This window comes from Staurois parvus, unplaced genomic scaffold (assembly GCF_062004578.1).
Source record: "Staurois parvus isolate SC_StPar_1 unplaced genomic scaffold, SC_StPar_1.0 ptg001026l, whole genome shotgun sequence".
Classification (NCBI taxonomy): domain Eukaryota; kingdom Metazoa; phylum Chordata; class Amphibia; order Anura; family Ranidae; genus Staurois; species Staurois parvus.
Genome location: NW_028318822.1, coordinates 467501 through 493709, shown reverse-complemented (window position 1 = coordinate 493709; position 26209 = coordinate 467501). Strand labels below are relative to the sequence as shown.

At 44.5% G+C, this 26209-nt stretch overlaps 2 protein-coding genes across 2 annotated transcripts in view; both read left to right on the top strand.

Annotated features, from left to right (window-relative positions):
• The window catches only part of LOC149441091 (uncharacterized), a 74404-nt gene extending 52572 nt beyond the window's left edge, over window positions 1–21832 (top strand). The window contains exon 21 of the mRNA XM_089657728.1: window positions 20612–21832. Within this exon, the coding sequence (XP_089513854.1) occupies window positions 20612–21065 (454 nt within the window). The 3' untranslated portion in view covers window positions 21066–21832. The remainder of the gene's footprint in view (window positions 1–20611) is intronic.
• On the top strand, window positions 15942–19471 carry LOC149441092 (uncharacterized). Its single transcript, XM_089657767.1, has 6 exons — window positions 15942–16011; window positions 17195–17309; window positions 17633–17767; window positions 17854–17977; window positions 18094–18389; window positions 18485–19471. Exons 2-6 carry the CDS (start codon window positions 17214–17216, stop codon window positions 18635–18637), a joined length of 804 nt encoding a protein of 267 aa, XP_089513893.1. The 5' UTR covers window positions 15942–16011; window positions 17195–17213; the 3' UTR covers window positions 18638–19471.
• Window positions 21833–26209: the final 4377 nt, after the last annotated feature.

The window sequence follows — 26209 nt, the reverse complement described above, 5'->3', positions numbered from 1 at the left end:
GCTGCCAAGTCTCCCTCTGATTATCCACTGTCCAGTCTGCCTCCATGGTGTCTACTGATGAGGTCCAGTCTGCCTCTGTGCTTCCAGCTGATGGATCCAGTCTGTCTCAATGCCTTCTGATGGGTTTAAGACTGCCTCAATGCCTGCTGATGGAGTCCATTCCGCTGCCAAGTCTCCCTCTGATGATCCACTGTCCGTCTGCCTCCATGGTGTCTACTGATGGGGTCCAGTCTGCCTCTGTGCTTCCAGCTGATGGATCCAGTCTGCCTCAATGCCTTCTGATGGAGTCCATTCCACTGCCAAGTCTCCCTCTGATGATGCAATGTCTAGTCTGCCTCGATGGTGTCTGCTAATGGGGTCCAGTCTACTTCTGTGCTGCCTGCTGATGGAAATCAGTCCACCTCAATGCTGCCTGCTGATGGGTTCTAGTCTGTATCCGTGCTGCCTGCCGATGGGGTCCAGTCTGCCTCTGTGCTTCCAGCTGATGGATCCAGTTTGCCTCAATGCCTGCTGATGGGATTAAGACTGCCTCAATGCCTGCTGATGGAGTCCATTCCGCTGCCAAGTCTCCCTCTGATGATCCACTGTCCATTGCCATGTCTGCCCTTTGATGATCTTCTATCTGCTGCCAAGCCCACAGCCCAGCCAGTCTGTGATGGTCTACTGCTTGCAGCCCAGCTGGACTATGCTGATTCCCTGGCCACTGTGCAGCCAGACCTTGCTGAGTCCCTGGCTACTGCCCAGCTGGACTATGCTGATTCCCTGGCCACTGTGCAGCCAGACCTTGCTGAGTCCCTGGCTACTGCCCAGCTAGACTATGCTGATTCCCTGGCCACTGTGCAGCCAGACCTTGCTGAGTCCCTGGCTACTGCCCAGCTGGACTATGCTGATTCCCCGGCCACTGTGCAGCCAGACCTTGCTGAGTCCCTGGCTACTGCCCGGCTGGACTATGCTGATTCCCCGGCCACTGTGCAGCCAGACCTTGCTGAGTCCCTGGCTACTGCCCGGCTGGACTATGCTGATTCCCTGGCCACTGTGCAGCCAGACCTTGCTGAGTCCCTGGCTACTGCCCGGCTGGACTATGCTGATTCCCTGGCCACTGTGCAGCCTACTCTAATATGAAGGTTAGGCTCCTGCCTGCTGTTGGGTTTAAAACTTTCGAATTTCCATTATTGTGGCTTGCATGGATGACCTGATTTTTTTTTGTTTACAAACTATTTTATTTTTCAAGAAATAGACTGTAAAGTAGCATTACAGCTTCAAACAGTATATAAAACAGAAACAAGGCACAAGTGAAATGTGCATGTCAGAAAGTACAATCATGTAAGGTAAAGAGAAAGAGAATAAAGAACTTAAGTAAATGAGCAATATAAATAGAAAGGTATACAGAATTATTCAGCTACTGAGAGAGTAACTCGATCAATCCAAACATGGGTGTTTCTTTTTTTTTTTTTTTTTTTTTTTTTTCTTTTTTTATATTTATTAGTATTTTTCACATAAATAACAATAAACAACTTCATCTCGCTCATCATAAAATATACGATTTTTTCTTATTGTTTCAATTACCTCCCTCTTAAAACCCTAAACTCCCTCCCCCCCCCCCCCACTCTGCTTTCCTTGACTTATATCCAAAGCAAGCATAACCTACCCAATTTTTCTCTATAACATTCTACTCTTCACTTTCTCATACTTATTACGAAATTTTTCCCATTTTTCCCATTTCAAGAGATATATCTCCAACTTATCTTCCTGTAGATAATATGTCTTCTCCATCTCCCTAGTCCAATTTACTCTCTCTATCCACTCCTCCTCTTTCGGTATTTCTTTTTTCTTCCAATATTTGGGGATCAGACTTTTTGCTGCATTCAGATAGTACCCTAAACCTAATTTCTTATACATACTAACTGATATCTCTGAACTGTGTAGCAAGCACAACCCAGGGTCTAACCCGATGTTTACTTCAGTGATGTTCTCTATTAAATATATTATTTTTTTCCAGAATATTTGAATCTTTGGACATTCCCACCAAATATGGAAAACTGTCCCCACTTCCCCACACTCTCGCCAACACCACTGTGATTTCTCTACACTTATCTTACCCTCCACACTCGGAACAATGTGCCATCTTGTCAAACATTTATAATTTAATTCTACATCCCTCAAACTTACGTTTTCGTGAACTAATCTATTTACTTTCTTCTGTTTTCCTTCATCTAACACCACCCCCATATCTCTTTCCCACTTCACAATGTGCAATGGTTTAGTGTTTGTGTCTATATCTGTGAGAATTCTATATACTTTAGCTACTCCATGTTTCCCATCACCCCGTGAATCCAACAACCTTTCAAACACATTCCAATCCTTTTTCGTTCTCAGGGGCTTTGGGAGGTTTCCCCAAAAACATTTTAATTGGTGATAGCGCCACTCATCTAATCTAGTGAATATATTTCCCTTTTCCTTTTCCAACTCTTTAAAGGTCTTCAGTTTCCCATCTCCCATTATATCTCTGAGTTGGACATCCTCCTTTATAAGCCATCTACCTGTTATCTCTCTTCTACCTGGTGGAAAAAATTGTGTGTTTTTTAGTGGCATAAGTATAGAATTAAATTCCCATTTCATATATTTGTGAATTTTATCCCATTCCCTTAATACATTTACAGTGTACAAACTTAAATCTTCCTTCAATCCTCTATATTGTGTCGGTAGCCATATTATTCTATTCAAATTGGTTCCACTAAGTGTATTCTCTATTTTTACCCAACTTTTCACCTCTAAATTAAACGTCCAGTCAAAAATTCTCCCTAATAATACTGCTTTATAATATCTCTTTATATCCGGAACTCCCAAACCACCCTTCTCTTTATCTCTACTTAGTATTGCATGGGACACCCTTGGTTTTTTCTTCCTCCAGATAAATCCCGTTATCATTCTTTTTATTACATTGAAAAGAGCTTCTGGGAGTTTAATTGGTATCATTTGGAATCTGTATATAATTTTTGGTACAATTATCATTTTTACCAAGTTTATACGACCTAACCACGATGGGATTCCTCTTTCTAATGCTTTTAATTCCCCCTTTACTTCATTTAATAAAGAAATATAGTTTAACCTGTACAAGTTTTTATACGACGCGCTAAGTCTTACACCCAAATATTTTATATCTCTTTCTTTCCAAATAAAGGGAAATTCTTCTTGTATTTTTTCTTGTTCACTCTTTGGGATGTTTATGTTTAAAATCTCAGTTTTTGTTGGGTTGATTTTTAAGTTTGATAGTTCTCCGTATTCCTTCAGCAGTTTCATTAGATTTGGGAGTGTTGTCCTGGGATTCCCCACATAAAACAGCAGGTCATCAGCGAATGCTGCCAGTTTATGTTCTACACTTCCTATCTGGATTCCCTTTATGTCTCCGTTTTTCCTTATTGTTGATAAAAGGGGCTCTAGTGACAAAACGTATAATAAGGGGGACAAAGGGCATCCCTGCCTTGTTCCATTTGACATCCCGATGGGCTCTGTTTTTTCCCCATTTACTATTACCACTGCAGAGGGTTTACTGTACAGTTTTCCAATCCATTCCCTCATTCTACCTCCAATTCCCAGGTTTTCTAAGGTGTCCATCATGAAGCCCCAGTCTACTCTATCGAAGGCCTTTTCTGCATCAATTGAAAGGGCCACCACCGGTACCTCCCCTTTTTTACTTCTCTGTATCAGCATCAGGGATCTCAGCCCATTGTCCCTGCCCTCTCTACCTGGGACAAAGCCCACCTGATCTCCATGTATCCATTCAGGCATAAACTTCTTCAACCTATTCGCTAGGACCTTTGCATATATCTTAGTGTCTAAATTCAACAGTGAAATGGGCCTATAACTCGAACATTGCGAGGCGTCTTTCCCTTCTTTATGTAACAGTACCACATGAGCCTGTAAAGATTCTCCTCTCATATCCATCTCTCCCCCCAGGGCGTTCATATATTTTTCCAATTTGGGGTTTAATATTTCACTAAATTTTTTATAGTACCCTACTGTATAACCATCTGGTCCTGGACTCTTCCCCATCTCCATACTTTTTACTACTACCTTTATCTCTTCTTGTGTAATCTCTGCTTCAAGGGACTTTAGTTGGTCTTCTTTTATTTTCGGTAATCCCGCGTTTTTTAGATACATCTTCCTTTTTTCCCTTTTTACCTTTTCCATATTATTTACTTCATCGTATGGGGTGATGTTATACAGTTTCCTGTAATATTCTACAAACATCTTTGCGATCTCTTTATTTGAGTGGACCAATTCTCCCTTGGGGCTTTTCATTTTATCTATATAATTCCTATTTTTTTTTTTCCTTAAGGTTCTCATCAGATATTTTCCCGGCCTATCTCCCCATTTATAGTTTTCACTTAGCACTTTATTATACACTCTCCTTCTCTCCTCTTCCATCAGAGTTTCCAGTTCCTCTTTCTTTTTTATTATTTCCTGCTTGATTTCTTTTAGCATTCTGTTTTTGTGTATCTGTTCTAACTCCGCTATATCTTTTAAGAACCCACTAATTTTTTTTCTTCTTTCTCTTTTCTTTCTTGCCCCAATTTCAATCAAAATTCCTCTTATATATGACTTGTGAGCCTCCCATACTGTTGCCTTAGATACATCCTCAGTCTCATTCTCTCTAAAGAATCTCTCAATTTCCTTTCCGATCCTCTGCTGATTCCCTGGCCACTGTGCAGCCTACTCTAATATGAAGGTTAGGCTCCTGCCTGCTGTTGGGTTTAAAACTTTCGAATTTCCATTATTGTGGCTTGCATGGATGACCTGATTTTTTTTTGTTTACAAACTATTTTATTTTTCAAGAAATAGACTGTAAAGTAGCATTACAGCTTCAAACAGTATATAAAACAGAAACAAGGCACAAGTGAAATGTGCATGTCAGAAAGTACAATCATGTAAGGTAAAGAGAAAGAGAATAAAGAACTTAAGTAAATGAGCAATATAAATAGAAAGGTATACAGAATTATTCAGCTACTGAGAGAGTAACTCGATCAATCCAAACATGGGTGTTTCTTAATCATGTAGTAAATGCCTATGAGTCCTCCAAATTTCCCATTTTCTATCAAGTAAGTGCATCTTGTCCAGTAAAGTGTAATGAATTCTCTCCATGAGCATCACAGCATCAATGCTATGCAGAACAGAAGCCAATGGTATTGTGAGGGACTTCAAGTGTAGGGCAATAGCCCATAGGGTGGATATACAAATGGTGTGGATCAGGGGTGGACTGACAACTCATGGGGCCCCTGTGTCCTTGCCAAAACTCAAAAAAGCCTATGAAAAAGGTACCAGGGGCATCTCATGGGGCCCCCTACTGACCCCAGGCCCTCGGGCCAAATGGTCAGTCCGCCCCTGGTGTGGATTAGCCTCATAACCTCAGTCTGAACTCCCGAGATATGGGCTCCCAGTAGGCAGGACTGCACCAGAACACCTGCCAATGCAGAAGCCACCTCCGAGATCCTACCCCACACCAAGGAGAGGCCCGGACAGGTCCAAAATGTATGCACCAGAGTACCTGCAAGGCCGCAGCCACGAAAACATAGGTTAGACGTGTTCGGATACAAGACATGTAGTCTGGATGGGGTATAATACCATCTGGTTAATACCTTGAGGGCTGTCTCATGGACAGAAAGAGATCTGGAGCTCTTACATATGTTATCCACCATGGAATCCCAATCCTCATCCAAAAAGGTGAAACCAATGTCAGTGTCCCATTTTTGTCTGTAGAGAGGGGGTGTGGGAGAAGAACTTGCCTAGAGTTGACGACACACATCTGAAATAAGACCCCTGCCCCTAGGAGAGTCACGGCTAATACATCTGAAAAATGAAATCGGAGATGAAGGTATGAGACCAAAATGTGAACTAAAAAAATGTCTGATCTGTCGATAATGATGATATTCATGAAGTGGGATATCAAAGTGTGTGCGTAACATCTCAAAGGTGATGTAAGATCCTCCTCTTTGAAAATCAGATAACCTAATGAAGGATCTATCATAGCACCAATGAAATTCCTGCGGAGATGAAAAAGCCGCAATAAAATCCGGGTCACCAAAAAATGCTATACCTGGAGAGACAGAGGAGACCAGATGTAATCTAAGTTCATACCGAGACCAAAGCATCAATGAATGGGCCACAATGGAGTTATGGGTCCATAATGAACGGGGGGGGGGGGGATTTTGGACCACAAAAAACCTGGTAAATAGAACGGACGTATAGACTGAGATTCAAATCTGATTCATGGGATCTGGGAAGTAATGGTCACCCATTGTGATAATTGTGCGAAACGGGCCGACAGGTAGTGAAGCCAGAAATTGGGGAGACCGAGGCCTCCCACACGTTGTGACCGATATAGAACCGATTAAGTAAAACGAGGATGTTTATTGCGCCAAATAAAATTGTTAATCAGCCGTTGAAAGCGATCGAGGAACGTTTTCAAGACAGGGATTGGGAGTGCCCTAAATAGATAAAGTAATTTAGGCAGGATATTTATTTTGACTGCCGTGACTCTGCCCAAGAATGAGATAGGGTATCCATGCCAGATATTCAAGTGGAGAGGCGTGACACACATGGTGGATAATTAGCAGCATATAATTGTGAGTATCTGGGAGTGAGGTTAATACCAAGGTACGAAATCTGATCTGTGGCCCAATGAAATGGAAAAGAGTTGTGGAGAGATGTACTGTACTCAGGGAATCAGGAACATTGATAGGCATAACTACTGATTTAGTAAAATTTACAGTAAGACCTGACACTGTAGCAAAGTCATTCAGCACTGGGCATAAATTAGGCAATGATACCAACGGGTTAGTAGGGAAAAGCATAACATCATCAGTGTACATACATATTTTGAAATGTGAAACCAATAATGGGTAACCAGAAATGTCTGAATGTGATCTTATTGCAAGGGTTCCAACACTAGCGCAAATAATAAGGGCGAAAGAGGACATCTGTGACGGGTGCCCCTGCCCAGCGTAAAAAAGTCTGAATTACAGCCTGGAAGTCTTATTCTTGTTTTGGGGGAGTCATACAAGGCATGTACCTGTTGTGATCCACCTGGTGGTACCTCTGGCAGTCCACCGGACAGGATTTCCCAGAGCGTGGAGTCTAAGCCCCGGACTGTGTATTCACCAGGGCCCCTGATGGTGGGGATGGACTTGAAGCAGACCAGGACCAGGTCACGACCTCTGAGCACTCCCACCCGTGGCAGAGGGGTCCACAGGGGATGACTACAGGAGGAGAGCCTGATGTGAAGAGGCCAACAGGCCCAAGCAGGACGGATGGATGGATGGATGGTTCGTAGTCAAAACAGGCCAGAACGTTACCGTGGGAGCAGTGAGGTACAAAAGCGGCAGGCAGAGGAGAGTCGGGTCACACGCAGGGTCAATACCAGAGTAGTCAATCCAATAGGGGTAATCCAAAAGAGAGGTCAGGCAAGCCAAGGGTCAGGATAGGAGAAGGCAGCAGGTCAGAGGCGATCCGGGTCGGTATCCAGGCAGTAGTACACAGGAACAGAGCAAGGGAAACACAGGAACAGGAAAGACCTAACGGCGATCAGTGTCAACGCAGGGCATCTTTAAATACCGCGCCCTGCGCTGTCATTGGTGCCCAGCGTGTACCCACGGCGCCTAGTGCGCATACGCAAGCTTCCTTCTGCCGTGGTCAGCCGGGACCTAATAGGGCCAGAGGACACTATCAATGGATGACCTGTTTTGTCTAAGATCCCTATTTTTGCCTGTCCAGAGTTTCTTTTGCAGCCATTTGCTCCTGTTGCACCAAGGCCCAGTGGTCCATACACCCACTTTGAATGTGAGAGCTGCACTCGTGAATATAGCCCAAGTAGTAGAGGTCTTTTGGGGAAGGGCAGAATTCCATTTGAGTCTTGTCCTGACCTAGGCATTATCTCTGCAGTCCCAGGTGCATTAGAGGACCTGGGTTGGGTAACCTTTGCCTTGGGTGGACCTGTGTGGCTGTTAAAATGGGGTGAAGTTTCTAGCAACCCAGATGGGAAAGTTCCAGTCATAATGGGACACCCTGGCATCAGAATACTTGTATGAACCAAGGACTCTGGCGCTAAGCCTTCAGGTTGCCTTTGGAATCCCAGCGTTGGGACACTTGCTGCATAAGGGAGTTGTAAGCTCCAAGTGTCACACATCCTTATGGATCTGGCCGACATTGAACCCAGCCAGCTTTAGACCCCGGCAGAGGGGTATCTGGTCAACTTCCAGATCCTGGCGGTGGAGCATCTGGAGCCTGCTCCTTAAAGGGGGGAAATTGTCAAGACCTGGATCAGCTGCTAGTGGTACTTCACAGAGCTGGAGGTTGTAGGTCCAGTGTCCACCAGCAGGTGTCTCCCAGCAGCCAGAAACAATAGGGCAAGCCCATCAGCCAGCTTTAGACCCCAGCAGAGAGGTATCTGGTCAACTTCCAGATCCTGGCGGTGGAGCATCTGGAGCCTGCTCCTTAAAGGGGGGAAATTGTCAAGACCTGGATCAGCTGCTAGTGGTGCTTCACAGAGCTTTAGGTTGTAGGTCTGGTGTCCACCAGCAGGCATCTCCCAGCAGCCAGAAACAATAGGGCAAGCCCATCAGCCAGCTTTAGACCACGGCAGAGGGGTATCTGGTCAACTTCCAGATCCTGGCGGTGGAGCATCTGGAGCCTGCTCCTTAAAAGGGGGAAATTGTCAAGACCTGGATCAGCTGCTAGTGGTGCTTCACAGAGCTGGAGGTTGTAGGTCTGGTGTCCACCAGCAGGTGTCTCCCAGCAGCCAGAAACAATAGGGCAAGCCCATCAGTCAGCTTTAAACCCTGGCAGAGGGGTAAATGGTCAACTTCCAGATCCTGGTGGTGGAGCATCTGGAGCCTGCTCCTTAAAAGGGGGAAATTGTCAAGACCTGGATCAACTGCTAGTGGTACTTCACAGAGCTGGAGGTTGTAGGTCCGGTGTCCACCAGCAGGCATCTCCCAGCAGCCAGAAACAATAGGGCAAGCCCATCAGCCAGCTTTAGACCCCGGCAGAGGGGTATCTGGTCAACTTCCAGATCCTGGCGGTGGAGCATCTGGAGCCTGCTCCTTAAAGGGGGGAAATTGTCAAGACCTGGATCAGCTGCTAGTGGTACTTCACAGAGCTGGAGGTTGTAGGTCCGGTGTCCACCAGCAGGTGTCTCCCAGAAGCCAGATTTCAGTAATCAGTCTCCACCTGAGGCTGGCTGCTGGGAGGGTATTTAGTCCCTCCTCTAATATTACACTTTGCTTCAGTGTTTTGCCTGATAGCCTGATTTTGCTTGCTGACCTACTTGAGTCTAGATCCTGAGCTTGCCCCTGCCCTGCATCCTGTAATCTGCTGCCTCTTATTTGCTCCCTGTATTCCTGATCCAAGTTCTGGTTACCCCTTCCTATCGTTCCCTTCATCTCCAGTTTACCCTGTTGATCCATGTTCTCTTTTTATATATAATGTATATAGTTAGTTTTCTAGTTAGGTTTTCTGTCACTTATGCTGCAAGTTAGGTATTTTGTTCTTGGGTTATGGTTCACTGACATGTTCATGTTTGCTGTGTTTTCTCTTTCCTGGTGTTTGGATGGATTTTGATTTCGCTGTAAATAAGTTTCACTTTACATATATATAGTCTGGTCTCAGTTTCCTAAGTGTAGTCACACAGATCTGGCCATCTCTGCTGCTGTTTCCTGACAGTCTCCCTTCCCCTCAAGACAATGGGTGCGCCCATCTACATCTTCACATGGACACTCCACTGAAAGATGCTGATGGGCTTGCCCTATTGTTTCTCTGCAGAGTAAATCCCTGTGTAAAGCATGTATCATAGCAGCTCTCTCTCATCAGACAAGTCATGCATAAGACTCTAATTGAGTACCAATAATCTCAGACAAACCTTTTGCAGTGTAGCCAGCAATGTCACAGACATCTATTACACCAGCCCAACCAACGAGAGAGGTAAGAACTTCCTCAGACAGTTCCTCTGGAGGAAAGGAGTCTGAAGATGTAGCCATATGAGGCTTTGAATTTCTCCACATGCAGCTATACCAGGGGTGGGCAAACTTTTTGACTTGAGGGCCGCAATGGGTTCATATATTGGACCCGGGGGCCGGACCAAGAGTAGATGAATGATGTGTATGTGTCATCCATAGTAAGTATAGTAATATTCCCCCATAGTAAGCATAGTAATTAATCCCCCATATAGTAATTCATCCCCCATAGTAATTCATCCCCCATATAGTAATTCATCCCCCATAGTAATTCATCCCCCCTATAGTAATTCATCCCCCATAGTAATTCATCCCCCCTATAGTAATTCATCCCCCCTATAGTAATTCATCCCCCATATAGTAATTCATCCCCCATAGTAATTCATCCCCCATAGTAATTAATCCCCCATATAGTAATTCATCCCCCCTATAGTAATTCATCCCCCATAGTAATTCATCCCCCCTATAGTAATTCATCCCCCCTATAGTAATTCATTCCCCATATTAAGTCCCCAAGTCCCCCCTGTGTCAATTCACTTACCTTTGCTCCGAGCGTTCCTCTCGCCGTCTTCCCGCGCCGTTCCGGTGTAGCATGAAAATCTGTCTCCTATGAGGATCTGTCCCCCTCGTCGTATCTGCGCATGTGCCAGTTTCAGGCATTAGCAGCCGATCGGCGATCTCCGGCACATGCGCAGATACGTCGAGGGGGACAGATCCTCATAGGAGACAGATTTTCATGCTACACCGGTCTTCAGGGCGGACTGTGAGAGGAGCCTAGCGGGAGCCTAGCTCCGCGGGCCAGATTAAAAGGTCCGCCGGGCCGTATACGGCCCGCGGGCCGTAGTTTGCCCATTGCTGAGCTATACTGTATGTCAAGCTGCTAAGAGAGGCCCATCAGTGGAAGTTCCAGCTAAAAAGAGGTTTTACAGGCATCTCAAGAAGGATACAATCACGCTCCAATTTTTAGACAATATTAAAAATACAGTAGCTGTCCTCACACTACATTAGTGAGGCAGCAATAGATGTCATAAGTGTAGAACAAACCAAACAAATGGAAACTTCTGCGCTAACCCAAATAAACACTATATTGCCAAAAGTATTGGTCCCGCCCTCCAAATCATGTGATTCAGGTGTTCCAATCCCCTCCATGGCCATAGGTGTATACAATCAAACCCCTAGGCATGCAGACTGCTTCTACAAACATTGGTGAAAGAATGGGTCGCTCTCAGGAGCTCAGTGACTCCAAGCGTGGTCCCGTGATAGGTTGTCACCTGTGCAATAAGTCCATCTGTGACATTTCCTGGCTACTAAATATTCCACGCTCAACTGTTAGTGGGATTATAACAAAGTGGAAGCAACTGGGAACAATAGCAACTCAGCCACCAAGTGGTAGGCCACGTCACATGACAGAGCGGGGTCAGCGCATGCTGAAGCGCACAGTGCGCAGAAGTCACCAACTGTCTGCAGAGTCAATAGCTAAAGACCTCCAAACTTGGTGTGGCCTTCAGATGAGCACAACAACAGTGCGTAGAGAGCTTCATGGAATGGGTTTCCATGGCCGAGCAGCTGCATCCAAGCCTTACATCACCAAGTGCAATGCAAAGCGTCGGATGCCGTGGTGTAAAGCACGCCGCCACTGGACTCTAGAGCAGTGGAGACGTATTCTCTGGATTGATGAATCATGCTTCTCTGCCTGGCAATCTGATGGGCGTGTCTGGGTTTGGTTATCGCCAGGAGAACGGTACCTGCCTGACTGTCATGTGCCAAGTGTAAAGTTTGGTGGAGGGGGGATTATGGGGTGGGGTTGTTTTTCAGGGGTTGGGCTTGGTCCCCTAGTTCCAGTGAAGGGAACTCTTAAGCCGTCAGCATACCAAGACATTTTGGACAATTTCATGCTCCCAACTTTGTGGGAAGAGTTTGGGGATGGCCCCTTCCTGTTCCAACATGACTGCACACCAGTGCACAAAGCAAGGTCTATAAAGACATGGAGGAGCCAGTTTGGGGTGGAGGAACTTGACTGGCCTGCACAGAGTCCTGACCTCAACCCCATAGAACACCTTTGGGATGAATTAGAGCGGAGACTGTGAGCCAGGCCTCCTCCCCCGACATGAGTGCCTGACCTCACAAATGTGCTTCTGGAAGAATGGTCCAACCTTCCCATAGACACCCTCCTAAACCTTGTGGACGGCCTTCCCAGAAGAGTTGAAGCTGTTATAGCTGCAAAGGGCGGGGCCAACTCAATATTGAACCCTACGGACTAAGACTGGGGGTCATTAAAGTTCATGTGTGTGTACACTCTGGGTGTAATAACTGGCAATATTCCTCCAATTCACTTGTAATAGGTAAGTATCACATTAAGACCACAAGACCTCAATGTGAAAAATAAAACAAAAGATCTCATGGTGCGGTATCAGAGTAACTTGATATTGTTTATTAACCACTTCCCGACTGCCCTATAGCAGAACTACTGCTACAGGGCGGCAGGGCTGTGCAAAATCACGTATACAGTATATACGTGATTTTGCATTTCCAGGTAGGGAGCGCACGCGCGTGCCACCATTGCCGGCTACAGATGTTTGAGCTACATCGCCAAGCATCACTGACAGGGGAGAGACCGGTGTGTAAACAACACAGGTCTCTCTCCTGCCAGCAAGGACATGCTGCTGTATATTGCTCTACATAGCACAGCAACACAAAGCAGCATGTCTCCCTAGTAAAACACACACAGCACACAGTTAACCCTTTGATCGCCCCACATGCCCCTTCCTGCCCAGTGCCATTAGCACAGTGTCAGTGCTTTTTATTAGCACTGATCACTGTATTAGTGTCACTGGGGATGTCAGTGACACCAAATCAGTTCCCCCCAGTGTCAGAATGCCCGCCGCAGTCCCGCTATAAGTCGCTGATCACCGCCATTACTATTATTAAAAAAAAGAATTCCCAGTATCTATACCACCATTTGTAGATGCTATAACTTTCACGTAAACCAATTAATTTACACATATTGGGATTTTTTTTTTAGCAAAGACATGGAGCAGAATACATTTTGGCCTAAATTTATGATGAAATTTGATTTTTAAAATTTTGTTACTGGATATGTTTTATAGCAAAAAGTCAAAAATACTGTTTTTTTTCTCAAAATTGTCGTCTTTTTTTGTTTTTGGCGCAACAAATAAAAAACGTACAGGTGATCAAATACCACTGAAAGAAAGCTCAATTCGTGGGGAAAAAAGGACGTAAATTTCATTTGGGTACAGCGTTGCATGACCGCGCAATTGTCAGTTAAGGTAACGCAGCAAAAAATGGCCTGGTCAGGAAGGGGGGTAAATTCTCTGGAGGGCGAGTGGTTAAAAGAGGTTTAAAAACGTACAAATACGAGGCACTTGTAACATTCAGTGCACTAGATTGATCGCATGTTTAAATTTTCATTCCAATATTATATTGCCCCCTTCAGGGTGCATATCTCTGGAGTAGTGTCTAAAATGGCCAAACTCACACTTCCGGGAGTAATGACGTCTAGTGGCCCCCTCACTGACGCGTTTCGTAACCTAGGTCCTATGATTAAGTCACTGATCACGCAACGAATCTGCTGAGCAGGTGGATCCGCTTGAAGTAGGCCGCCCAGTGTGAAAGGGACCTTAAGAATCCCAGCTAGTGTTTTCTTTGCTCCCCAATTTTATGCTCCCCACTTTGTGGGAACAGTTTGAGGATGGCCCCTTCCTGTTCCAAATGGAGAGAGCGTTTGATAGGGTACCCTGGGGCTATGGGACTAGGGATGGGGTGAACATAGCTGGGTTTGGTACAAGCAGGGTTCAGCAAACATTTTAAAATTCCGCCGCCAAATCAAACCCCCCGACAAAGTCAATGGTAGCCAAATATTAAAAAATAGCAATGTCCTTTTTCTTTATTATTAGGCAGGGAGGTGTAAAAAAAATGGCCTGTGGGGCTGGGCACTACCTTGGGGAATATGTACTAAAGCCCCCAAAAAAAAAACAACTGAAAACTCTGTTTGCGGAGAGGATCGGTCTTGATAATGCTACAGCAACCATGCTATTTACAAAGAAAAAAATATATACAGGCGTGCAGCGTTTATGAATTTAATTTGTTCTGCGGGACTTTTCGTATTGCAAAAAATTTGTAAACCGAAACGCGGTTTCCCATAGGAATGCATTAAAAGCCAATTAATCCATTTCAGAGGTCAGAAAAAAGTTTAAAAAAAAGTATTTTATCTGTTCAAAACTCTTAAGGTGCACTTTAAAGGCATAAATACTGTACAGGGACACGATTAAAAATAAATTTGTAAATGTACTGAAAACCAAATAATCCGTTCCGGAGGTCAGAAAAAAGTCCAAAACAGTTTTATCTGTTCTAAACTCTTTATAAAGTGCACTTTAAAGTCATAAATACTGTACAGGGACATGATTAAAAATTAATTTGTAAATGTACTGAAAACCAAATAATCTGTTCCGGAGGTCAGAAAAAAGTCCAAAACAGTTTTATCTGTTCAAAACTCTTTATAAAGTGCACTTTAAAGGCATAAATACTGTACAGGAACATGATTAAAAATGAATTTGTAAATGCATTGAAAACCAATTAATCCGTTCTGGAGGTCAGAAAAAAGTAAAAAAAAAAGTCTTTTATCTGTTCAAAACTCTTTATAAAGTGCACTTTAAAGGCATAAATACTGTACAGGGACATTTTTAATCCCAATTTTTAATCATGTATCTGTATTTGGTTTTCAATGCATTTACAAATTTTTTTTAATTATGTCCCTGTACAGTATTTATACCTTTAAAGTGCACTTTATAAAGATTTTTGAACAGATAAAAGGCTTTTTTTTACTTTTTTCTGACCTCCAGAATGGATTAATTGGTTTTCAATGCATTTACAAGTTTTTTTTAATTGAAGGCAGCACAGTGGCTAAATGGTTAGCACTTCCACCTGGCAGTACTAGAGTTGTTGGTTCAAATCCCAACCATGGCACCCCCTGCCTGGAGTTTGCATGTTCTCCCTGTGCCTGTGTGGGTTTCCTCCGGGTACACCAGTTTCCTCCCTAACTCCAAAGACAACATGCTGGTAGGTGAATTGGATCCTGTCTAAATTGTCCCTAGTATGTGTATGTATGGATGTGAGTTAGGGACCTTAGATTGTACACCCCTTGAGGGTTAGGGACTGATGTGAATGTACAATATATATGTAAAGTGCTGTGTAAATTGACGGCGCTATATAAGTACCTGAAATAAATAAATAAATGCATTGAAAACCAATTAATTCGTTCTGGAGGTCAGAAAAAAGTCAAAAAAAGTTTTATCTGTTCAAAACTCTTTATAAAGTGCACTTTAAAGGCATAAAAGGACATGATTAAAAAACAAATCATAAATGCATTCAAAACCAAATAATCCGTTCCGTAATCCGTAAAATAAGCCCCATCATTAGTGTCAGTGAGATAAAATAAGTCCTATTATTGGTGTCAGAGAGATCAAATAAACTCCATTGACTCACATCATTGGTGTCAGTGAGATAAAATAAGCCACAACATTGGTGTCAGTGAGAACAAAGTGTACCCCCCGGTCCAGCATTGGTGGTCAGTGGTGGTACCTGATCCCACCCTCCTGCTGCCTCTCTGCTGATGTCGGAGTTCTACTTTCACTGTCAGAGAGGAGATCACGGCTCCCAACAGTCTGGTATCATTGCAGTGCCTGGTGATGGAACCCGGAGAGTGTTCCAGCCGTCATCACCTCACTGCCACTCTGCACAGAGTCCTGGAACCTGAGGGATGAGGACATGATGGGACAGGAGCCAAAATCCTGGGCTCTCCTGCAGGACCTTCTCAGGGCTGCAGTTCCTCTGAGCTCCACAAGGTGGTGATCTCACTTATACTGAGACAAGAAGTCTCTATGGTATACAGACAGGAAGTGATGTCAGATATAAATAGGAAGTTCCGGCGAGAGGTGAGTCGGGAGGAGGTATAGAGGAGACGTTGGTGGAAGTGGCAGCAGAGGAGGTAATAAGATGTTATTTCCTATTTACACCCAGTAACCCCCCGTCATGTCCGTCCTCTTCCCCCATAGTCACGTTCATCCTCTTCCTCCGTAGTCACGTCCGTCCTCTTCCTCCATAGTCACGTCCGTCCTCTTCCTCCATAGCCACGTCCGTCCTCTTCCCCCATAGTCACGTCCGTCCACTTCCCCCATAGTCACGTCCGTCCTCTTCCCCCATAGTCATCTCCGTCCTCTTCCCCCATAGTCACGTCCGTCCTCTTCCCCCATAGTCACGTCCGTCCTCTTCCTCCATAGTCACGTCCGTCCTCTTCCTCCATAGTCACGTCCGTCCTCTTCCTCCATAGTCATGTCCGTCCTCTTCCTCCACAGTCACTGTGACGTCTTTTATCTCCAGCAGATGATGATACACACATATATAGTGTGGGAACCCAGATTAACCCCTTCAGGGGCACAACATTCCCCCACTTCCGGGGCCGGAACATTCTCCTCATTGTGGAGATGGGTCACCTTCTCCCTGGAGATGAGATGGACATACCTGGGTTGGGGGGAGACGGCTCCTAGGCTCTTCCTTCTGTCCATAAACAAAGTGTCTGGGTATTCCCTTTAGCTATGTTGGACCCTTATTCTAGGTGAGGGTCTCACCAAAAAACTGTGTAGGGCTCATCCTTAAAATACATACCAGACCTTTATCAATTATGAGGGTCTAGTGTTGACGTGAAGAGGGATCTTGGCAAAGAAATGGTGTGCGGTGCTCCCTAAATCCCTAAAACTTCAGGATGGGTATGAAACTTTAGGTGGGACTTCCATGCAAAAAAAAAGTGTAACCTTCAGGTAAGGGGGGATGAGTGTGTCACCCCCTCATCCTTTACCATGCCACAAGCTCTTAACATGGGGGGGATCTTTCAGCAAAGCAGTTTATCCCCATGTTAATAAGGAAAAGGGCCTCTTCCCCATAACCCTGGCCCAGGGGTTGTGGGGGTCTGTGGAATCTGTTGTTTAGGTGAGAAAGTAAGGGAGAGAACATAAACACCCCAATAATATGGACGGGGTACAGATGTAAGAGCAACAGTGATCACCATGAAGGAAAGGTTGAGAGCAAAGAGTCCGTCTATTAATCCCTTACATCCCCATCCTAATATTGTACAATCAATACCTTCCATATAATTCCCTGTTATCCGTCTACAGAGAAACCCACATAGATCACATGACCACATCAATGAGGATGGAGGAGGACCGGAGTCACATGACTGAGAGGATACTAAACCTCACCCTGGAGATCATCTACCTGCTGACTGGAGAGGTGAGGAGGATTCTGGGAGGTCACATGACATCACTCTTATCTCTATTAATAAAACACAGACCTGACTGGAGAGGTGAGGAGGATTCTGGGATTCTAACATGATATTCCTATTGGTTCCTCAATACAGAGATTTCCTCTTCTGAAGTCAGGTGATCATATGACCATCACAGTGCCTCCATGTGACTCCCTAAAACCTGAGAGACACAACATGCCTCATGACATGACATCACTCTTATGTCTATTTATAAAACACAGACCTGACCGGGGAGGTGAGGAGGATTCTGGGAATGTGACATGATATTACTGTTTTATTTTGAATACAGAGTGTTCCTCCTGTGAAGTCAGGTGATCCTATGACCATCACAGTCCCTCCATGTGACTCCCTAAAACCCGAGAGACACAACATGAAGAAGATTCTAGAAGTCACCAAGAAGATGATGGAGCTGCTGACAGGAGAGGTGAGCGGTGCCGGGAATTCTGGGACATTCTCCAGTAACAGACAAGGGATGTGTCTGGATGGTGACTGTATCATTGTGTGTGTCAGGTTCCTATAAGGTGTCAGGGTGTCACTGTCTATTTCTCCATGGAGGAGTGGGAGTATTTAGAAGGACACAAGGATCTCTACAAGGACGTCATGATGGACAATCAGCCGCCCCTCACATCACCGGGTAAGAGGAGACTTTATTGTAAAGGAGAGAGCAGTACGGAGGATCCACCTAGATCCCCCATCATCTGATAAACACATAGAAACAATGGATTCAGTCAGTGTGTGTGTTTCCTACAGATGAATCCAGTCATGGGAACCCACCAGAGAGATGTCCCCGTCCTCTGTATTCCCGGGATTCCACACAGGAAGGTCACACCATCCCTCACCATCAGGTAGATGGATCTAGTAATAGGAACCCACCAGAGAGATGTCCCCGTCCTCTGTATTCCCGGGATTCCACACAGGAAGGTCACACCATCCCTCACCATCAGGTAGATGGATCCAGTAATGGGAACCCACCAGAGAGATGTCCCCGTCCTCTGTATTCCCGGGATTCCACACAGGAAGGTCACACCATCCCTCACCAGTACAAGGTTGGAAGGAGCGATCTGTGGATTTTTTTTTAATGTGATGTTGCAATATTAAAAATATTTTACAATTTTTTTTTTCAATCCTTCTCTTGGTTTAGGGTGAAGATCTGATAGATATAAAAGTTGATGTTAAATCGGAAGAAGAAGAGGCGTATGTGAGGGATGATCAGCAGTCTATGGAGGAGGATGGAATAACGGGGACATTTATAGAGGAGGACACTCCTACAGAGATCAGCACAGGTGGGTCATGAACACTAAATCCATTCCTCCACCCATACTGCTCACTGATTGGTCCAGAGTAGGGCGGGGACTGGGTGATATCAGCCTGTAATCCCCTGGTCACTTTCCTGAGCTGTGTTCCCTGTCCTGTATTCCTGGATTTCTCTCGGATAATCTTCCTTCTCTGTGCTGCAGACACAATTTATGTATCTAGACTGGATTTATGGAGGTTCTGGGGTTCAGCTGGCAGCAAAATGTGGATTTGCACCATAAACGTTGCTTGACCTGGGGCATGTGTCTTTGGTCTTCTGTTCCATGCTTGGATCTAGCTTGAACTCTGACAGTACAATTCTCCCAGGGTTCCTTGCTCTGTGGTCTGCTGGCTGTGCCGGGTGGAGGGATATGTCTGTATAGTCTCAGACCCAAGTCACTGAGTGCAGTCTCAGGAGATGGGAGGCAGCGGTGTGGGACCTCCTTATGCTACCATTCATTACTGAATACCAATTGTATGAGTCCCAACTCTTACACTATATAATTTATATTGAACATAACATAGTCCTGACCCCTGCACTATATACTCCATGTTGTACAGTAACTATTTCTGGTACTACAGTATATAGTCCTATCTTTTGTATCATGTGCAATAAGTTGTATGTTACGTAGTTCTAACTTCTGCTCTCCCCCCACTGCTATATACAGTATAAATATAATATGGATTGTCTTTCGTTACACGCATTTCCTCCCAGCTGGACATTTTATATGGGATGATGTGATTGGAGCACAGACTTTTACATGGTGATAATAATGTGATAACATCCTCCAACTTTGGACCCTTAAACAGAAAGTGATAATGAGGGAGGAGTCAATACCCCAATGATGGTGGTCTTCAGGATCAGTCCAGTCTTCATCTTGGTTGTTCTCCCCCCATCCTCACTCTCTGACCTCTGGTGGGGCTCAGCCCCGCTGTTCTTCATGACTAAATTATGGACTAAATAAGGAAGTGCAGTACTTCTTGTGCTGGTAAGATGGCGATGAGTGATAGAGGGGGTGGGGACCCTCGTCCTATAATCCCCTCATCACTGTCCCTCCTATAAAAGACAGTTCGGGTTGTTTCCTCACTCTCTGACTAAGGTCCATGAATAAAGAAATGACCTGGTAGGAGATCAGAGGAGCCATTTCCTAGTTCCCTTGAGGGTGGAATTGTAAGCTCCTCAGAGACCAAGCTGCCTGATGTGGGCGGAGTCCTGGTTTGGGGGAACCAATCAGCTCCTGTCTAGTAATCCTCTTTGTCTTTGTATTTTAGTCCATGGCCGGGAGATGAGGAAAACCTCCGAGGATTGTCTCACTTTGTCTCCAGACTGGAAAGTAGAAGATGAGGACATCACACAGTATAGTCCAGGAGAAAACCCGGCTCCCTCCAATGTCCATCCGGCACCACCCAGTGTAGATGGACCATCGGATTCCTCGTATCCTGAGGAACCTCAGACTGTGCGGGACCGGGCCGGCCTTCCAACAGGGAAGAGCTTCTCCTGTCCTGAGTGTCGGAAAGGTTTCCGATTTAAATCTGCTCTTAATGTGCATAAAAGATCTCACACGGGGGAAAAACCATATTCCTGTCCTGAGTGCGGGAAATGTTTTTCCGTGAAGTCTTCACTTTGCAAACATCAGACATTGCACACAGGCGAAAAGTTGCATTCCTGTCCTGAGTGCTGGAAATGCTTTTTGAACAAATCAAAACTTCTCATACATCAGAGATCTCACACGGGGGAAAAACCGTATACCTGTCCAGAGTGCGGGAAATGGTTTACACGAAAGTCTGATCTTAAAACCCATCAGAGATCTCACACAGGGGAAAAGCCGTATTCCTGTCCTGTGTGCGGAAAATGTTTTTCAGATAGGTCCAATTTTTATGCACATAAGAGGTCTCACATGGGGGAAAAGCTGTATTCCTGTCCTGAATGTGGAAAATGTTATTCACATAAATCTAGTCTTTACACACATCAGAGATTGCACACAGGAGAGAAGCCGTATTCCTGTTCTGAGTGCGGGAAATGTTTTGTACAAAGATCAGAGCTTTTCACACATCAGAGATCTCACACGGGAGAAAAGCCTTATTCCTGTCCTGAGTGCGGGAAATGTTTTTCAGCTAAGTCATATCTTTACAGGCATCAGAGATTTCACACGGGTGAGCAGCCGTATTCCTGTTCTGAGTGTGGGAAATGTTTTTCATTGAAGCAAAATCTTTTTACACATCTGAGATTGCACACGGGTGAGAAGCCATTTTCCTGTCCTGAGTGCAGGAAATGTTTTTCATTGAAGCAAAATTTTGTCACCCATCAGAGATCACACACAGGGGAGAAGCCATTTTCCTGTCCTGAGTGCGGGAAATGTTTTTCACAAAAGTCCAGTCTTTACAGACATCGGAGATGTCACACAGGGAGAAGTAATAGTGGTGTCTGAAGTGCGGGAAATGTTTTTCACAAAAGTCCAATCTTTACAGACATCAGAGATCTCACACGGGGAGAAGCTACTTTCCTGTCCTGAGTGCGGGAAATGTTCCTCACTGAGGTCCTGTCTTCCAGTACATCAGGGGTTCCACACAAGGTATATTAGTGCCTTGAGTGTGGGAAATGTCTTCTAGATGAATGTTGCTGGACATCCCAGCTCTCGAGTGGGGAAGAAGCACACCCTGATATACACCTCAGATATACTCCATGGCTGATCTTCATCATGGAAGAAACTGTTCATAAGGAGATCCGAGGTCACCAAAGACATGGATGAAGTGTGGGACCGGGTTGGCAATTGATAGCAGAAGAAAAAAAATCCTTACCTTTCATTGGCTGAGTACTCCCATTTGTACAGAAGGAATGTACATGAACTTTCACCGGGCAAATTGCTGTGCAGACTTTTTTTTTTTTTAATAGACCCATAAATGTTAGGAAATTTCAATACCGGGCAATTTTCCCCCTTCCTGCCCAGGCCAGTTTTCAGGTTTCAGCGCTCTCACACTTTGAATGACAATTGCGCGGTCATACAACATTGTACCCAAACTAAAATTTTATCATTTTCTTCACACAACTAGAGCTTTCTTTTGGTGGTATTTAATCACCGCTGGGGTTTTATTTTTTGCTAAATTAACAAAAAAAGACCAAAAATTTTGAAAAAAAAGCACATTTTTCTTTGTTTCTGTTATAAAAGTTTACAAATAAATAATTGTTCTTCATAAATTTAGGCCGAGATGTATTCTGCTACATGTCTTTGGAGAAAATAACCCAAATTAGGATGTATTTTTTAGTTTGTAGGAAAGTTATAGAGTTCACAAACTATGGTATAGATCTGAAAATTGATCAATCCTGAAGTACTGACAGCCAATCTAATTTCTTGAGGTCCAAGAATGTCAGAATAGTACAGATATCCCCCAAATGTCAGGACGGTACAGATATCCCCCAAATGTCCCCTTTTTGCAGAGTAGACAGTCCGACGTACTTCATAAGAGGCATGGCGAGTTTTTTGAAGTTGTATTTTTTTTGTCATAATTGTTCGGAAAATGAAAAAATTTAAAAAATTATTTTCACTATTTTTTTTTTTACATACTGTCACCAGTGCAGTACAGCGTCATCATATAACTGGCATGGCGGTGATCAGGGACACTGACTGGTGACAGTATGAAAAAAAATATATATATATATTTTTTAAAAAATTTTTTATTATTTTTAATTTTTTATTACATTTTTTTAAAGATTTTTTTTCATATTTTACTATGACCAAAGTAGTACAATGTTACCATAGTAACATTGTACTACTTTGGGGAAGTGATCAGTATTTTTTTTTTTTTTTACACAATTTGCTTATAGCAAAGAATTACTTTGCTATAAGCAAGCATTTACCTGAATGAAATCGATTCATTCAGGGCTTTTTTTTTTCTTTTTTTTTTTTTTTGTGCTTAGCTGTGATTTGGTCACAGCTAATCACATGACATGTGCATGTGATTAGCTGTGACCATTCACAGCTAGGCACTAGTATACAATGGATGGCATGAATGAAGCCATCCATTGTATACAACTGTCATGTGACCTGCTGTGATTGGTCACAGCAGGTCACATGGTACCTGCAACGGGAGCCGGTACTCGGATCTGTCATCGGCTGTGTCCGAGGTGCACGGCCGGTGACACATCGCGCTGCTGCGCCGCTCTGCATTAGCGCAAACTGCGCATGTGCGGGAGCATGCCAAATGCTGGACGTACTTGATAGCCAGGTGGCTATCAGTACTCAGGGGTCGCGACCTGGTCTCAGTTTGCTCCAAGTCCATCCCCACCATCAGGGGCCCTGGTGAATAAGCAGATTGGGACTTAGACCCCGCGCCCTGTACAGTATCTAACGGCCTGCTTGACCATTCCACCTCTCCAGCCCTGACTACGCCTGTGTTCCCACACATTTCTGGTCATACCTGGATCCCTAACAGTCTCCCAGCACAGTCTCAAGAGCATGGAGGAGATTCCAGGAGACAGGCAGTTACTCTAGGAGAGCTGGACAGGGCCATAGAAGGTCCTTAACCCATCAGCAGGACCGGTATCTGCTCCTTTGTGTAAGGAGGAACAGGATGAGCACTGCCAGAGCCCTACAAAATGACCTCCAGCAGGCCACTGGTGTGAATGTCTTTGACCAAACTATCAGAAACAGACTTCATGAGGGTGGCCTGAGGGCCTGACATCCTCTAGTGGGCCCTGTGTTCACTGCCCAGCACCATAGAGCTTGATTGGCATTTGCCATTGAACACCAGAATTGGCAGGTCCACCACTGGCACCCTGTGCTTTTCACAGATGAGAGCAGGTTCACCCTGAGCACATGTGACAGACATGAAAGGGTCTGGAGAAGCCATGGAGAACATTCTGCCTGTAACATGGTTTAGCATGACCGTTTTGGTGGTGAATCAGTGATGGTCTGGGGAGGAATATCCATGGAGCGATGCACAGACCTCTACAGGCTACAATGGCACCCTGACAGCCATTAAGTATCGGGATGAAATCCTTGGACCCATTGTCAGACCCTACACTGCTGCAGTGGGTCCTGGGTTCCTCCTGGTGCAGTGGCTCCTGGGTTCCTCCTGGTGCATGACAATGCCTGGCCTCATGTGGCGAGAGTATGCAGGCAGTTCCTGGAGGATGAAGGAATTGATACCATTGAATGGCCCCCCACACTCGCCTGACCTAAATCCAATAGAACACCTCTGGGATGTCATGTTTCGGTCCATCCAACACCACCAGGTTGCACCCTCATAAACCACCTCACTGAGAAATTTGCAGATGTGTATATGCCCCAGCAAAACATCTGTGTGCATGAGTCCTTCATCCACTTTACTGGCCGCCTTGCATTCAAACAGTACATCTCCAGCAAGTGTGCCAGATATGGGGTCAAATTGTATAAGCTCTGTGAGAAGGCCACAGGCTATACGTACAAATTTAGGGTTTATGAGGGAAGAGACAGTGAAGTAGAGCCCCCCGACTGCCCAGACTAAATGGGGAGCAGTGGCAAGATAGTTTAGGACTTGGTGTCGTCTTTGTTCCGTAAGGGGTACCATTTATACGTGGACAATTTGTATACAAGCGTGCCACTATTTAGACATTTGTACAATCTTGGAATTGGCTCATGTGGCACCGTGCAACCTAATCACCGGGGCTTCCCCCAATGGCTTGTAAATACGTGACTTAGGGGGAAAAAGCTGCTTGAAGAATGATGAATTGTTCGCAGTGAAGTGGAAGGACAAACGGGACGTTTTTGTCCTGTCTTCCATTCACGTAGATGCAACAGTCCAAATTAACACGGTATCCGGCATTGTTGAGAAACCCCGCTGTGTCCACGATTGTAACCTTAACATGGGAGGGGTGGACTTCAATGACCAAATAATAAATCCATACCTAGTTTCCCGGAAAGTTCGACACTGGTACAAAAAAGGTGTCTATTTGTTTCAATCGGCTATATATAATGCTTTTGTAATTTACAAAGCAACTGGATGAAGTGAATCCTTCCAAAAATTCCAGGAAGAGGTCATTACGGCTCTTTTGTATCCAGAAGGTGCTGTGGCCCAATCCTCAAATCCAGATGCAGTTAGCCAGCTGCATGAGAGGCATTTTCCGGATGTCCTCTCTGGTACCCCAACCCAAAGGTCACCCCAAAGAAGATGTATCTGTAGCAGACATGGAATAAGACGTGACACCCGCTTTTTTTTGTCCCTCCTTTCCTGGCCAACCCTGGTCTCTAGTGGAGTATTAGTATAGGGTACAGCACGGCACAGTTCAGGGCACATATTTACACAGGGTCTTGAAAGATGTTAGGTAGTCAGGAAACTGGCTATCGCATTTTGAGAGACCCTACAATCTGTTTTAAAAAATTAAAGTTTAAAAAATTAAAAAAACAAAAAATAAAAAGTTCAAGTCCAAAAAAAATAAAAAAATTTAAAAACTAAAAATAGTTGTAGTTATTTTTGTTGTCGTTGTTACGGTTCTACTGTTATGATTTTACTGTTTTATTCCTAGCCATTGCTGTTTTCTTTGTAGGAATGTCATTCAGCTGCAGCACCGGCCTGTTTATTCTGACAGCAACAGGAACTTGCTCTCAGAAGTCAGAGTGGGCAGGATGAGATTTTTCATCCGCAGTTAAAAAAAGAGCATATATGCCGAAGCATGGGGGCCTGGTGTGGCCAGTGGGTGGATGGCAATATTCTTCTAAAATATTTATTTAGTTATTCAAGGTACTTATATAGCACCGTCAATTTACGCAGCGCTTTACTTATATATTGTACATTTACATCAGTCCCTAACCCTCAAGGGGCGTACAATCTAAGGTCCCCAATTCACATTCATACATACACATACTAGGGACAATTTACACAGGATCCAATTAACCTACCAGTATGTCTTTGGAGAGTGGGAGGAAACTGGAGTACCCGGAGGAAACACACGCAGGCACAGGGAAAACATGCAAACTCCAGGCAGGTGATGCCGTAGTATATTGACATATATTTGAAATACTACAATTTTGGCCGCATTCAATATATTTCAATAAATTACATATATATATATACAGTTGCAAGAAAAAGTGCATGAACCCCTTGGGATTACGTGGAGTTTTGCATGAATTGGGCATAAAATGTGCTCTGAACGTCATCTAAGTCACAACAATAGAAGAACACAGTCTGCTGAACATAATACTACACAAACATTAGATGTTGCCATGGTTTAATTGCACATAACATGTAAACATTCACAGTGCAGGGAGGAAAAAGTATGTGAGGCCCTAGCTTAATGAGCTCCCAGAGCTGATTGGAGCCAGGATTGAGCCAACCTTGACTCCAACCAGTGTAATGATATTGGATGTGTTGATGACAGCTGTCCTGCCCTTAAAAAACACACACCTGTTTTGGGTTTACTGGTTTCAAGAAGCACTGTCTGATGTGAACCATGCCTCGCAGAAAAGAGCTCTCAGAAGACCTACGATCAAGAATTGTTGACTTGCATGAAGCTGGAAAGGGTTACAAAAGTATCTCAAAAAGCCTTGATGTTCATGTGTCCACGGTAAGACAGACTGTCTACAAATGGAGAAAGTTT

Bases quoted from the DNA above. Each gene is read 5' to 3' on its own strand.
- LOC149441092 (XM_089657767.1), top strand. From the start codon at position 17,214: ATGACCACATCAATGAGGATGGAGGAGGACCGGAGTCACATGACTGAG. The intron at 17,768-17,853 runs GTGAGCGGTGCC...TGTGTGTGTCAG, and splicing joins TGGAGCTGCTGACAGGAGAG to GTTCCTATAAGGTGTCAGGG. The intron at 17,978-18,093 runs GTAAGAGGAGAC...TGTTTCCTACAG, and splicing joins GCCGCCCCTCACATCACCGG to ATGAATCCAGTCATGGGAAC.